Consider the following 15,150-nt stretch of genomic DNA (forward strand, 5'->3'; position numbering starts at 1 on the left):
CTGCTCCCTAAAATGTGAAATGCATCACTTCCTGTGTGGCAGAAGATTTTTCCCGGGAAAGACCTACCAGACACCAGGTGTTTAAAACAGCAAATGTAAAAGCTTTAATGAACGGGGTATAGGTTGAATCACTGATGTGTTATGTCAGTTGGCGATAGAGAGTAGCAGAACAGAAATGCATTTATATGAACATGTCAGATTATCGCTTTAAACATCAATTATATTCCTGATACACATTTTCTCCTTTTCATTCCCCTTCTGCCGCACAAAGCTGCTTTGTATGCCGCTTGTTTTCTTAAATAAAACAACAGCCACCCAAAAAGCTTCTTTGGTTGCTGGGTCGGTAGTGATATTTATTTATTTTTTTCCAATGGAAAGCGCTTGAATGCAAGTTGCGTTTACGACTTTTCCAGCTCGGGACCAGGAGTTTCCGAGGAGCACCTGAAGGCAGCACAGACCCTCCCTCTCTGCCGACGCCTCCTGACTTCTGACACTTCAGGCACTGACAGCTCACACAGATCCAAGGATTTAGCAGGAAATCAAACCTCTTGTCCTGCTGCCTTTTTATTTTACAATTAATCTGTGAGCTAAAGCTATAATAGAATAAGATGAAAAAATACAGCCAGTTTCAGCGCACTCCTCCCAGTTTTCTAAAAACTTGGATCACAAACACTTCACCAGCAGTAGTTTTTGGTGTCGTATGTTTTTAAAATCACCTCTTAAAATACCTTTAAAACAGAGGTAAAGTGATATTCCAGTAATGTACACACTGACATGATTTGCACACTCATTCCTGGCCGTAGTCACTCCTCTATTGCATAACTGCGGTTCGCTCCTTTTTTTATCTCCTGTACCGCGAGGAGGGTGGAGTCACAACCAGTGATGTAGTGGTGAATTCAAAAGTGGGCAAGTGATGTCATCCAGTTGGAGATCACCATAAGGAAAACAACCTGCAAGCCAAAAAAAAAAAAAAAAAAAAAAGCCTCAGAACAAGCTATCCTCGTATAGTTTGCATCAGTTTGAAGCTACTTCTTATTTTGTTTTGTATACTTTCAATCTGTCCCATAAAGATTTTTATCAGCCTAAAAAAGATGAGTAAGCAGAGGGTATACAGCAGATAATGGAGAGACAAATCAGTGAGACTTCCCAAGTGGGATAGCCCTCACAACTTAAAGGGGAAGTTAAACAAAACATAAAACAGGATTTATGCATGATAATCCTCAAACAGGAACTCTCTCACTAAAGCTGGAATCTATAGAGACCAAAGCCTCTAAATCTGAGAAGTCAAGACACAAAACCCGGAGCATAGTGGCTCCACAGAATGCTTGTTTGAAGTATTACATGCAAATAGCTTTGATTCAGTGCAGTGCCAACGGTATGAAGCAGAAAATGTGCTCATATCCCCAGTACAGTCACTCAGAGTCAGTTTCACATTCACCGTCTCTAGAGCAGCTCCAAGTTTTTTTGTCATGAATTCCTGGATCTGAATTACGGCTCTTGGATCTCTCCTTTCTAGTTTTGGGAAATCGTTTTTTATATTCACACATCAAGAAAGGAATAATTCCAGGAAATAAAGTGGATTTTTCTTTCCCCCCCTCTCTCTCTCTTTCCTCTGATTCTGTGACAGAAAACATTCACAGAGACGCTGAAAATCCTGACATCGGCATCTTTATTGCACAACATTCCCATAAAATTGGGAAAAGAATAATAATTCGAGGAGACAATATTCTTAAAGACAATCTGTACAAATAAATGGAAATAAACTTGAGTATGTACAATTTACATGAACCGTTACGCACACCGTGGCCTACTAAATAATTTATTCATATACAAAGAGGGAAAAGCAGATATAAATTCATACCTTTTTAAACGTAATGGCGGGGGGGTTGTACAAAATGTAGGCTGATATAGCGGAGCATCTTCCATACAGTAACAAGCATATATATATATATATATATATATATATATATATATATATATCAATTTTTTACCAGCAAAACAAAGTTCTCCAGAAGCCTCTGATGCATTCATGCCACATGTCCATTAAGACTCGGGTTATATTCAGGGTGCGATTTGGGTTTTTAAAAAAGAAAACAAGAGTGTGGGGGGGATTTTTTTTGGAATGGGGACTGTCTAGTTCCTGGGGGGGGAAATTGCCATTTCATCCTGCATTTTCTAGCAATACAAGCTAGCATACAAATTATACTGTATACATAATGTTTATCAGCAAGCTCTGTTACATACAGTATTTGAAAGAGGGAGCGAGAAGCCTAAGCAGCATTCAAATTTTAAAATGTAATGTGTTGAAATTTGTCACGAAAAACCAGAAACCACCTACAGGTTTAATCTGGTTGAGCAGAGTTAATGGACTCATTCTTCAGTTCATACTTTCTCCCTCTGCTTACAATTCCCAGTCATGGGAAATTTACCAGCACAGTACAATGGGAAAGTATAATGTGGGTTATGCATAAATCTGAAGCTCAAGAGTTCCTCTCTGTTTTTTGAAGGTGTACAGTAGAAAATATTGGGTGCAGTCACTTTTGGCTGCTACAGAGAGAATACAGATTCATTTCCAGCAGCCTTAACGCAATCAGCTGCTGGCTTTCATTAAAAATAATAATAATAATGATAATAAAAAGAGGTCCGACTGGCCCCACCGGAGATGAAACTTTATGCTCATAGAGGCAGGGAATCCAAAAGCAGAAGGTGGGAAAGCAACACTAGTGTCCCCCCATTCCCCCAGCAAATCGCACCCTGGTTATATGGCATAACCTCCAAAATCACACACATATCAATGTCATGGAAAAATTACAAAACGGTAAAAGAAAACAAAAGTATAAGTGGTGCTACTGTAGTTTTCCGTTTTGCATTCTGTGGTATTTTGCGAATAAAAACGTCCTCCAAACACAGGAGAATGTTTGAAAATCTAGTGTGTAAATGATACATGTTTTAACCCACTGTACTGTTCCTCCTCTCCCGTCTCTGAAGCAAAACGTCAAAAGCCGTAAACATCGTATGAAGGTGGCGAAAGCTATAAAAGTGTGAAAATATTTCAGCATTTTGGTTTTAAAATAGATGTAGATAATGCGTGTTTTAGCTTTTTCCACAGTAGAAAGGGACCCTTCTCCTTCATCACATTCTGAAGCAAAAATATGTCGGTTTTTTGTCTTTGTCCAACGATCATCTTTAAAAAAAGGAATAAAACAACAGTCTTCCCTTTTTTTTTTTCACAAAGAACACAGCATAGAGTCCGCACACAGTTCACGCTGACATTCCTCTGATTAAAATAGCATAAAAAGTATACCTCAGGGTTTTCTATGGGGCGGTTGTAAATGCGTGTAGTATCCATTGCCCATATTAAGATCTGAGGTAGTGCTGTACCTATGATAAGAATGTCAAAGCCACTTTTAGCCATTTCAAAACCAGTTTGTAGAGAACTAAAAATCACCGTGTGCATCGATTAACCCCCACTTGGCCCGAAAAATAGGCTTTAAAGTCAGAATTTATGGAGGCGTGCATTGTAATTTAACAAAGAAAAAAAAAAAACATTCTCATTGAGATATCTCAGGGAAAGTTCGCTTGTAAACAAATACATGAAGATAAACAAAATAACATAATTGGCGTAAGTGAGATTGATAATGTTCTCAATGATATTTACCATAAAGTAAATAAAAATAAATGTCCATCCCATTCCCTTAAACAGGTAGTCCTTTGCTTCCTATGACTGGGTTTAAGATTGTACAGAAAAAAAAAAAAAACAGTAGAAATGAAATCCATTGTTGTTATAGATATCTTAATTTTCATTCTCAACTGGAAAAATTAATAAAGTCTTTGGCTTTTGTGTCCAAAAGAAGAAAAGAAAGAAGTCCTGTTTTAAAAGAAACATTCAAAAACAGGAGCAGGTCATTTCAGGGATGCTTCAGTCGTCAGCAGAGCCTCGCTCCCTCGGTGGGACTGTGGTCTCTGACTCCCCCTGGTGGTACAAAATCAGTATTGCACCAAATCCAGCAGCAGCAGCAGCAGCAGCAGCAGCCGCCAGCTCTCTGAGGAGAGGAGGCGCCGGCGCCGGCGGTGGCCGCGGTCCAAGAGGCCGCGCTCTGCGAAGCCCCGACTCGGCCTCAGCACACAGGTCAGGAAGCCATGTTGGGGCAGCCGTGCAGGAGCGTGGACGGCCATTTTGGGGCCAGAGCGGCACCGCCCGGGTCTGACTGGTTTTCCTCAGGTGCCGTCGCGGTCTCATAGCAGGATCTGGGCCACGTAGGGAGAGTGAGTGCTGGCCACCGCCGCCAACAGGGGAAGGTCGCTGGACTCGATTCTGGACGGATAAAAGAGCCAAAATCAGAATAGGATAAACTCCAAGCTGGTAGGTCTGGAGGTAAACACAGGTGTCCTACTAGAAGTGACATACACTGCCAGTCAAAAGTTTGGACACACCATATTTTTCTTTATTTTTGCCATGTTCCACATTTTAGAATAATAGTAAAGACATCAACACTATGAAATAACACAAATGGAATTACACAGTGACCAAAAAAAGTGTTAAACAAATCAAAACTATCTCGTTTTTACTAAGCAAAAGCCTTTAGATCAAAATGGTCTTCAGAATTTCTGCATGAATTTCTGAAAAAAGGGCAGGATTGGAGTTTGAAATAAAGCTTTTACACCATCTGTGAGGTTGGAATGAAGAGAACTGCTTACCCTAGGACCATGCCCAGCTCTTTGACATGGACTCGAGTCTGGCCCTTCAAATACTCAGCCAGCATCTTGCTCTTGAAGTAGATCTCCTGCAGGCGGTCCTCAAGGTGCATTATACACTGGGAGAGAGGAGAGAGACGAGAACATGCATGGTTGGTAACGCAGGAGAATCAATGCGGTGATTATTGTGTAGAGGCAAGCAATTTATAATGCAGGGATGCAGGGATGTGACCAAGGCAACCCAAAAAAAGGAGGGAATACAGCAGATAGGGTGCCGAGAATACAAATCGGCATTAGAAATTAATAGGACACAGATATATTCAATTTGGTGGGACTTTAAACCAAAGCATCTTACAATATCATGAATGCAAACATTTTTAATCTGGATGACCTCAGTGGGAATTGAACCCAGAAAAACAAACCAAAAAAAATCCCCCAAACCCTAAAACTCTATAATAGGTGAATGTGTTTCAGACTAGACTGAAATCAAAGTCTTGTACAATCAGTCCTTAAAACAGAAGTCCATCGAGCCGTGTCTTTACACCAAAGTGTAAATGAAGTGCTCACAAGATGGCATGTTGACTGGGTCGCTATGCAACTTATTCTGCTTGCTTCACAAATATTATAGAAGCAACTATGAGGGGTGTAACGTACAAAGTTGGGTGAGAGGTTGAGTTTGTAGAGCTGGTGAGTGGACTGCAGTAAGCTGGAAACCAGGCTGGACACCAGCACCTCCTTCCCCAGCTTGTTGACGTCTGTGGCCCGTCTCTGGCTGCTGGCCACCTGCACTGTCCACTTGTCTGTGTCTGCTATAATGCAGACAGCCTCCGCTATGGGCTCATCCAACACTGGATGCTATGGAAACGGGACAGAATGTTCATTTCAGACAATACAGCACATACAAAAAAGGGGGAAAAAAGGTTTCTTACATATAAATATAAGAAAATTGTGAGAGAACATTCTGAGGAAGAATACAATCATTTTTGTCCAAATACCTTAAACTTATGAATTCTGCATTGTTCAGAAAAAGCAATGTAATCCGAGCCAATATTTAGAATCTAGTATTCTGTATCTCTATTGGCAGTGGAAAAACGTAAAGTTCCCTACTGAGTAGATCCAAACGCTTCAATCCATTACCTGCACAGCATGGGTCAATTCCGCCATGAGGCCCTGCCGTAACTTCTCGTCGCTGGGCATCCCATGCAGTACAAAGTCCGGCACGTAGGTGGGGCAGTAGCCTCCAAACAGAGACCGGCCAAAGTTGGCGATGCTTGGCTTGGAGTAGTTCTCCACCAACTTTGACCTGTTAATGGAAAATATGGCATGAGATTTGTGTAAAAATTATTTATCAAATGATGAGGATGTCAACTAAAGCTTTGACAATATATACTGAATTGCACTTCATGCCAATACAGCTGACTGTGTGTGTGTGAACTGGAAGAGAAAGTCTGTGAGTGTGTGTGTGCCTGAGTGTGTGTGTGTCCTCCTACTCACCCAGGGAAAGGCACCACCACTTCCTCCTGCCAATCCTCCGTCTCCTCGCTCTCACTGTCCCCCAGCGCGCTGTCTGAGCTCTCGTTGCGTGGGATCTCCCAGTCGTTGACTGGCGCCGCCTTCCTCTTTTGGTCCCCTTTGTTGTCGCTGCTGTTGTTGTTGTTGCCATCTTGGGGGATGGCGCCTGACACAACGATGCCCTTGTCCTGCTCAGCAGAACAGCCCCTGCAGCAGCAGGTCTCGGCGGAGTCTGTGGACCCACACCTACACCTCCTCTGGACCTCCATCGAAGTCTCCCCCTTCCTGTCCCCCGTTCTACAGGACCCTACATCTCCACTACCTGAATTTAGACACAGACCCAGACCCAAACCCAAAATCTGACACTGGACGGCCTCCGCGACACGGGGCCGAGGGACTCCCGAGGGGTCCAGCAACTCTTTGTGCATTTTGTCCGTTGCGCTGGCGTCCTGTCGTTGTTTGGACACGTCGTCTATAGTCCTGGTCTCAACAGGGTTCTCCAGGCTGAAATACTCGTCAAACTCGCTGTAGTCCATACAGTCGGGGCTCCATTGGGGCATCTTACTGGAGACCCGCAGCAGGGCTGGAGCCTCCTTGGTCTGTTTGGTTTGGTCCGCTAATGATGCGCTGCTGTTGCTGGTCTTTGAATCTGCTCCTTTCATCTGCTGCTGCTGCTGCTGCTGCTGCTGCTGTTGATGTTTTTGTTGTTGTTGTTGATGCAGTAGCAGTTGCTGTTGAAGCAGTTGTTTGTCCTTGAGGTGTTTCTTGTGCTTTTTGATCTCCTCCTCCACTTTCCTCCTGCGGCTCTCTGTATCCGACTCAGGAGACATCGAGTCTCCGATGAGGAAGGTAACTTTCGTGGCCGGCTCTTCCTCTTCTGTCAGTGTCAGCGTCATGGGCCCCATAGCCGTGTTTCCAGGCATCCCCAGTACCGGCACTGCGGCAGGCAGGTTCTTATCCGGGGGCTTCTTCTCTAGAGGGATCCCCAAGATTCGGGGGGCCAGCACTTTGATGGGCTTGGCCCACACCCCTGCCTCCATCCCAGCCTCTGCCTCTGCGTCCTTCCCCTCTGGGCTAATGGGAGTCGGGGATGAGTCTGGTGTCAGGGCCGTGGGTATGGATGGGACCAGGAGCTCCAGGTCGCCCTTGGTCTCTGCATCCAGCACACAGACCTGCTCCCTGGGGGAAGCCGAGCCGACGCGCAGCACCGTCTCCAGTCTGGCCTCAGCGTGCAGCGGGCTACCTGACTCCATGCGCAGCTCTCTGGTTTCAGCCGCCTCCTCAGTCCTGATAATAGGAACCGTGCCTTGGCTCCGACAGTGACTTTCGCTGTGTCCAGTCTGAAGCACGCTGCTCCTGGACCCTTGACTCTCGCTGCTGTCCTCCTCGTCTTCCTCGTCCTCTTCTTCGTCTTCCTCCTTGGGCGTGTCCCCGGCACCGGGCTCCGCCTCCGTGTCCGTGTAGGTGCTGCTCTGGAGGCTGTTGTCCGAGGGGTAGCTGCTGTCCTCGGCCTCAATCTGCCGGCCATGAGCCCCCTGGGACAGGTAGTCCCCGCTGGGCTTGTGGACGGTTACCAGGACGTAGTCGGACTCCTCCACCTCTCCTCTCCTCAGGGAGGTGGTGATGAGGGAGCCGGGCATGACGATGGCCTCGTCCTCGGCGCTGTCCAGCATGTGGGTCTCCAGGAGCTCGGAGCAGCGGATGAAGTAGGTGAGGACATACAGGAGCCGCTGGACCAGCTCCTGTCTGCGGCCGACCACCACTGTCCTGGACAGACGCACCGGAGAGCCAATGGCACCGTACAGGTCACCTAAACACACGGACATCAAAAGATTGGAAAGTAGCATCAGTGAACAGGTTTTTACATGTGTCTACTTATTTTAATAATGAATATGTGTTTTTATTTACTTGATTGTTGCTTTTTTATCTTATGAAATACTAAATATTAGAGGTTACACTGTAACCTCTGGAGAAAGTCTGTCAATATTTATATTTTAGTGGTTTGTAAAATGCCAAGGTTTTCTTTGATCTCAATTGAGCTGCAAATATGATGGTCAATGAGAGATAAAAGGTGTGATAGAGAGAGGACAACACAAATTGCACTTTTTCTGGACTGATAAAAGCATCTTCAAGTATTACTGTTCCCTGTTTTTAGTACTATACAGTTATACATATGTTAACACTGCCATGCTTCTCATCTCTTCTTTACTTGCTTTACTTCAGTGATCCATTTCTTAAATTTAACATGATACATTGATGCACCGCTCTGCAGTTCTCTAGTCCAAACACCAGGTGGCACTGTTTACTCAATTTCCAATTATCCATTGCACTTACAGTGAGAATGCTGACTATTCAATAAAGTCTTTAAGCTGTCTGATATTTATAACATGTCATTACTTATATGCATCTATAAATCAACACACCTATTCACACATTTGGGCTCCATCTATTTTCGCTGAAATGTATCCACAGATTTCCACTAATCCAACGTGCTCCATTACAAGCAAGCACAACGTTTCCGACCCCTATCAACTGGCCTACACTTGGAAAATTATAGATTGTTATTCAATTTTCACACTATACTCACTCATTTTAACACTTCAGCTGTGGCTGAACTTAACTGCCCCTTCAGTTTCCTCTTAATTATCCTCAAAGGTAAGAAAAACACTATTATCTGTGCGTCTCATTTCAAACCTTCATTCTAAGCTAAAACATGTCTATATGAGTGGCAGAATAAAACCTCAGATGCCAGTTTCTTAGGGCAGTACCATTACATCACCATTAGAAACTAGGAGGCTATATAATGTCCACATTTCCTTTTTTTTTTTTTTAGCTAGCATGACGTATTGGACTCTCTACTTTCACAGGAAATGCTGGTACTGAGATGAGCAAAGCGTGGCTATGAGAAGTGCACTATGACACCTATGACTATTACACTGACAAACCAATGAGAGAGATTAAAAAGTTAGTGGATAATAGAGATTAAAGAGTTAGTGGAGTAGAAGGGCTGAGAGCTTGTCTGAACTGGTCTTAATGTTGTAATCAACAAGAATGGCATGTTAGGATGCCTGGAGTCGAGATGAAGACCAAAAACAGGCGTCATGTTTTACTCGTTAACTACCACAGGTGTTCTTAAGTGCTTTGAAGAATACACAACTCTGTGCGTGTGTGTGTGTGTGTGTCTCACCTAGTTGTGCCCACAGTGGGTTGTAGGGGTGTGTCTTGGCCAGCATGTCGACGCTCTGGGAGGAGTGCTTCTCCAGAAAGATCTTGATTGGAGGCTGCCCATTGGGCATGACTGTGGGCACCCAGGCCAGATGATTGGTCAGGATGGCTGTCAATAATGCAGGGAGGAATCTGGAAAATAGGAAGACAGCTTGGTCAGCAGAGAATAGAGTAGAATCGAATAGAATAGAATAAGAAGGTAGAATAAATGATAATAAAAAGAAAAAAGGCAACTGATTATAACCGATGTGGACTATTTTTTTCTCCCTTTCCCTCCAGATCTTGGTTGGCCAAGTCAGATGTAATCTCACTACACACACACACACACTTTGGTCAGGCGCTTTCTTGACACATTCAGTGCCACACACACACACACACGCACAAACACAGCGCATGCATGACAGACATGCATCGATACTCAGCCACATGCCGATACACACATGGATTGTGCTCGCGTGACACTGATCCACACACACACACACACACACACACACACACACACACACACACACACACACACACACACATTCTATTAGTGTGATTCACTTCTCAGTCTTGACCACAAGTGTCTACTTCCCTTCCTGTCCCATGACTCACAGTGTCATGGTGGTCAGGTCCAAGCGCGTGTCAGAACGCAGTTGTAATAGTGCGAGTCATTGCAACTTTCAGTCATGGGAATAGTGACTTGAGGCCTGAATTAAGAATTTGTGTGATACAATAATCCCAATGGTTGCCAAGGAGACGCAAGGCTTCATTTGAGGGTCAAGTAGCTGTTTGGTTGTCATCATAACCAGTGTTTGTAGGAATAGTGACTTGAAGCCTGAACTAGGAAGTGATGGTTGCCAAGGAGACATGTGGCTTCAATTCAACATTTTAGAAAGTGTTCGGGAATTTAGAGAAGGTAAGAAAGTTCAAAGCCAGTAGGGGTGGAGTGGGAGGTCTTGACCATTTACATCATCTCTGGACATGGTAATCCTCAAAATCTTTGGGTTTTTGTTGTTTTGACTCTGGCGACATCGTTGGTGCTAAGCGGTCTTCGCTGTGGTGTCTTTGCGCTGCACTTCCCAGAGATCACTTTTCACTTTCTAATCAAACAGTGTGGTCAGTACTGTGACGTCTTTTGCCTCAGATTTTCTGCTGAAGTTCGAGTTTCTGTAGGTGGCGCTCTTTTCTTTGTCTGTTCAGCCATGGTGGCTATCACTGCTCACGCTAACTACCCAGTTCTTCTTTTATTTATTCCAAACAAACCGCTGTTGCTGCTGCTGGAAACGTAAAACTCATCAATTCCTCTGCGCCAAAGGTTTTTTCCTACCCGACATCGGGTATTTAGAACAGCAAAGGTAAAAACTGTCATGAACTGGGTATATGCTGAATTACAGATTAGCAAAACAGGGGATTATTACTTTAAGGTCAGCTTGAAGTAGCTGATTCAATACAGTCACTTGAATACTACTGAAATCAACTGTTCTGAATACTGGGGGATGTTCAATAAAGTCCTTGCTACCAATTCATATATGTACAATTAGCAGTGGTTTGGCATGGCTTTGTAACGGCAACAATAACCGGCTAGAGACTGGCAGGGATCCTCACATTCACAGCTCCCTCTGAGGCAGACAAGTAAATACTGAGTGTGAAACGTACAGAGACTGTGTGTGTGTGTTTTTGGGTGGGAGAGAGAGAGAGATAGACGATAGTGCGTGTGCATGAGAGAGAGAGAGAGAGAGAGAGAGAGAAAAGAATAGTGTGTGTGCACTGTGTTGATAAGTCAGGAAGTGCAAGGGAACAAAAGATATAGAAAGACTTTATGTGTGTGCACAACATTCCTCTATGTCTGTGTTCATGTGCGTCTTTCTTTCTTCGCATTGGCGTGTACGTGTGTTTGTCTTTCTTTGTGTCTATATGTGGAAATAAAAGCAGTATACTATCTGTTTCTCTGTCTGTTCTCAGGCCCAGCTTGTTTATTACAGGGTTCCCGCCATTTCTTCATGTTGTTTTTTTGTTCAGAAATGTTCTAAAGGAGTGAAGTTTTCACTACAGGTGGGTTCGCTGTGGCCATACAATGTATAGAAATAGCGGAAAACCACTATGTAACGTAATAAATGTGTGAAACAAGTGTGAAAATATATTCTGGTATATTCCTGTAAAATTAAAGTGATCCATTTGTAAAATTCCCTGGTATTCCCCGACTTCCTCATACAACTGATCAAATTCCCTGGCTTTCCCTGTCTGGAATACAGACGAATCCTCTCAAAATCCTCTCAAAATCCCATGATATCCCAGAAATCCCATGACCAGCGGGGGCCCTGGTGTGAGTACAGACAGCCACTCAACTGGTTCTTGGAGGCCTGCTCCATCAGCAGGGAGAGCTCCCTCATGAAGTGACCGCAGAGCTGGTTCTTCTCCGGGGCTCCAGACATCATCGTCAGCCAGACGGGCTCAGCCACCCGGGGCATGGTGTAGAGGTCACAGATGGTCGTCCTGGAGCGGGAACGAGGGGAGGGGAGGGAGGATGAGAGAGGGGAAAGAGGGCAGGGAGAGAGAGAGAGAGAGAGAGGGGAAGGGAGAGAAAGAGAGAAAACAGAGACAGAGAGACAGAGACGGAGCAGAGAGAGAACAGACATGTTATTGTCTCTTGGGGTGAACAAAAGAGATCTCAGTTCACAGAGCTTCGCTGTCTGCGCTGAGGCCCTGGGAGACCCTGGTTGTGTGTGTGTGTGTGTGTGTGTGTGTGTGTGACAGTCAGACATACTCATGCATGCACACACACATAAACAAACCCATGTCCCTCTCCCTCTGTACAGTGTCTGTGTGTTTGTGTGACTATGCATGTGCGAGTATTCCTCTATGTCTATCTGTGTGTGTGTGTGTGTGTGCCTCAGTTGAAGCATTTGTCCATTGAGAAGGACTGGAGTTTCCATGGAGCGTGGTGGGGTGTGATGGTGAGCATGTCTCGGCAGCGGGCCAGGCTTTGACACAGAGGCAGAGGGGGAATCTCTGCAGCCTGAGGAATGTGGAGAATCGGGGCGTTTTTATCGGCGCTGAAATATGTACTGTATGCTGAGTGAGGAAAACAAGAGCCTGCAGCTGCTGGATTCTTAGTTAGCTAATGCCGGGGATGCACAGTTTATCGAAAAGAGCTGTCAATTTTTATTAGAGGACCTTTCAATGTAGTAATTCTATTGTGTAGAATCTCCTACACAGCTTATGTAGTAAAAGCTGTGTCCATATCACAATTGCAGTCTTTGGCAAAAATGGCTAACACAATAGCATAGCTGAGTAATGCTCAATGATCAAGTTAACATCTATTGCCTTAGCTAGTTCCAATCACCCAAGGCCATCTCTCGCTGACAAACCTTCACCATCACACACCTAGTGATAAGGTTTAGCTCTGTTTCCCAAGCTTGCTCTAGTGTTTAAATTGCAAGGCAGGGTGGAAACGGCAGGAGGTCTGAGGTTGTAAACAAGGTTAATTCTGCACCCAACTCAGAACCTGAATGACCTAAAAGCGACCCCAGTGACGGGGCAGATGCTGACAGGCTGCATGCTGGGAGAAAACACAGGTGTCAGAGTGAAAATGACCTTCACCAGAACTCCACTCTTCCAGGGATCACAGTATTTTGAGTTGCTGTGTTTTTCCACGGAGGAAAACAAGAACGCACCTACATAGTCTTTGCTGCAGGTAGATAAGGAGAAGTAACAAGTATGGGTGCGAAAAGAAGAACTAATTTGCAGTGTATTGCAATGCAGCTGTTGCAAAAAGCTCCGTCGTTGTTCCTCTGAAATACAAACCCCTTAACCTGTCCTCTCAAGGTTAGCATGAAGAAGTGACAGTTCACAGTAGCGCACCACGGTACTAAGCAGTTTGGATTCCATAGCAGGATTTCGCAGGGCAAGCCAGAATGAAGTTAATGCCACTTGTCACTCAATACACCCCAAACCATGTCTCTGACTCGCTTTGCATCTCGTTGTCAGCGGTGCAGCAGCGATGATCTGTCAGTTGGACTGTAGCATCAAATGACCTAATAGTGCTTTATTCCATTCCAGTGTCATAAACAGGTCGAGTTGACCCTGGCCCTTTTAAACCCCACTTGACCCCATGGTGTCTGGTATATATTAGTCTACTAAAAGCTCCCAGTGGGCAGAAGTCTGAGGCCAAGCCAGCTCACAGGAGGAGGAGGGGGATCTAGTCTCACCCTCTGTGCACCAGCTGTTCAGGTGAACTTTAAAGAGCGCGGCTGTGACGTGAACTGAAGGTGGCGCGCCAGGCCGTGGAGCCAGTTTTAAACCGCCCCGCTATGGAAGGCACTTATTCATACATTTCTGACCTACAGGCTTTTGGCTTTGAGCTGTGCTGTGCTTACGCAAAGTTGGTTTAAAAAAAAAAAAAAAAGGAAATAAAGATAACACATTAGGATGAAACTGGTCTGGTCTTTCTGGTCCATGATGATAACACATAAGGGCTAGGGCTGCACAGTTATGTATTAACTGAACAACTAGATATTGTGATCACGATAGTTAATCATGATTATTATTAGTCTCAATGATTTGGGGAAGAATTTACTGCAGTTTTTGCATCAGATCATATATTAACATCTCAAATGAAGTCAAATGAAAAGTTTAAATATTGCTCATTCGCCAATACTGGACAACTGTTTTATAAACTAAAATCGCAATATGCATGATTGATTGTGCAGCATTTTTGAATCCTTGTTCAGTGAATTTTCACTAGTTCTGCTCTTGTTTCACTTTGCTGTATACTATTATGGGGACTGGTGCAATTCTGCCCACAAGCCTTAAAAAAAAACACCACGCCGATGAAGCTTGGAAGCTGCATTAACAACTTTGAAGCAATTACCAGGCTGCAGCGTTTTGAGAAATAACCCGAGGTGCAGGCGGGTGGAGTCATCTAAATGCTGCTAACCCTGGCAGCATCTTGCTTCACCCACTACTCCCGCTTGAGCTGCAACGGCAAACCTTAACATAATCCCAATATAGGCTAGTGTGAGTTTTATGCACACATGCCTCTGCAAAGTGCGGAGCTTATCTTTGCCTGCATGCGTGGGTATGTGTGCGTGCCCGCCCTCGCACTGCGTCAAAGCAGCATCAGCATCAGGGAGCAGGCATTTCTACCCTTTTCCCTCTGTAATGTTCCATGAAGTCAAAAGCCTAAATGGCAAAAACCCAGACTGGCCCTGGCGTATATTTAGCCGCTGTCTGAAGGTGAGATTTTAAAGATATTTTGTTTGTCCCGGGCAATAGCCTTCCTCCTGCTGGCACGGACATATTATTTACTATTCTGGTGCTCGCGGCCAGTGTCTGAGGTAGATAGGGTTGCCACTCAGGAGGCTTGGGTTGCTGTGGCCGGCTGCCAACAAGCATATGACTGCAGCGATGGGGGGACCTCAGATAGGGAAGTGCCAGCCAGCGTGTGTGTGTGGCGAGAGAGAGAGAGAGAGAGAGAGAGAGTAGTGGTGCAGGCAGCCGTGCACACACACACACAAATGTGCACATTGCATAAGACACACACATAAATAGGCTTGTGTGTTTCATGCTAACTTGCATGTCTCACAAACTTAGTTGTATAAAACACAATTTTGTTAACATTCTAACAGTGGTATTTTTTTCAGTCGTGTGATTTTGTATTACTGTTTCTTCTTTTAAGTCTCTCCTTAACACCAAGTCTCTTTAAAACTCATTTTTATAGACTAGCCTTCTTGT

General features: G+C 44.6%; 1 protein-coding gene across 2 annotated transcripts in view; it reads right to left on the reverse strand.

The window, feature by feature from the left end:
• Positions 1 to 1,652: 1,652 nt before the first annotated feature.
• The window catches only part of fnip1 (folliculin interacting protein 1), a 52,990-nt gene continuing 39,492 nt past the window's right edge, over positions 1,653 to 15,150 (reverse strand). For both annotated transcript variants that reach the window (XM_071906717.2, XM_071906720.2), the window contains 7 exons: positions 11,764 to 11,910; positions 9,395 to 9,564; positions 6,190 to 8,017; positions 5,833 to 5,998; positions 5,350 to 5,550; positions 4,699 to 4,814; positions 1,653 to 4,315 (listed from right to left, as the gene is read on the reverse strand). In XM_071906717.2, the coding sequence (XP_071762818.2) occupies positions 4,237 to 4,315; positions 4,699 to 4,814; positions 5,350 to 5,550; positions 5,833 to 5,998; positions 6,190 to 8,017; positions 9,395 to 9,564; positions 11,764 to 11,910 (2,707 nt within the window). In that variant the 3' untranslated portion in view covers positions 1,653 to 4,236. The remainder of the gene's footprint in view (positions 4,316 to 4,698; positions 4,815 to 5,349; positions 5,551 to 5,832; positions 5,999 to 6,189; positions 8,018 to 9,394; positions 9,565 to 11,763; positions 11,911 to 15,150) is intronic.

Source organism: Centroberyx gerrardi, chromosome 11 (genome assembly GCF_048128805.1).
Source record: "Centroberyx gerrardi isolate f3 chromosome 11, fCenGer3.hap1.cur.20231027, whole genome shotgun sequence".
NCBI lineage: Eukaryota > Metazoa > Chordata > Actinopteri > Beryciformes > Berycidae > Centroberyx > Centroberyx gerrardi.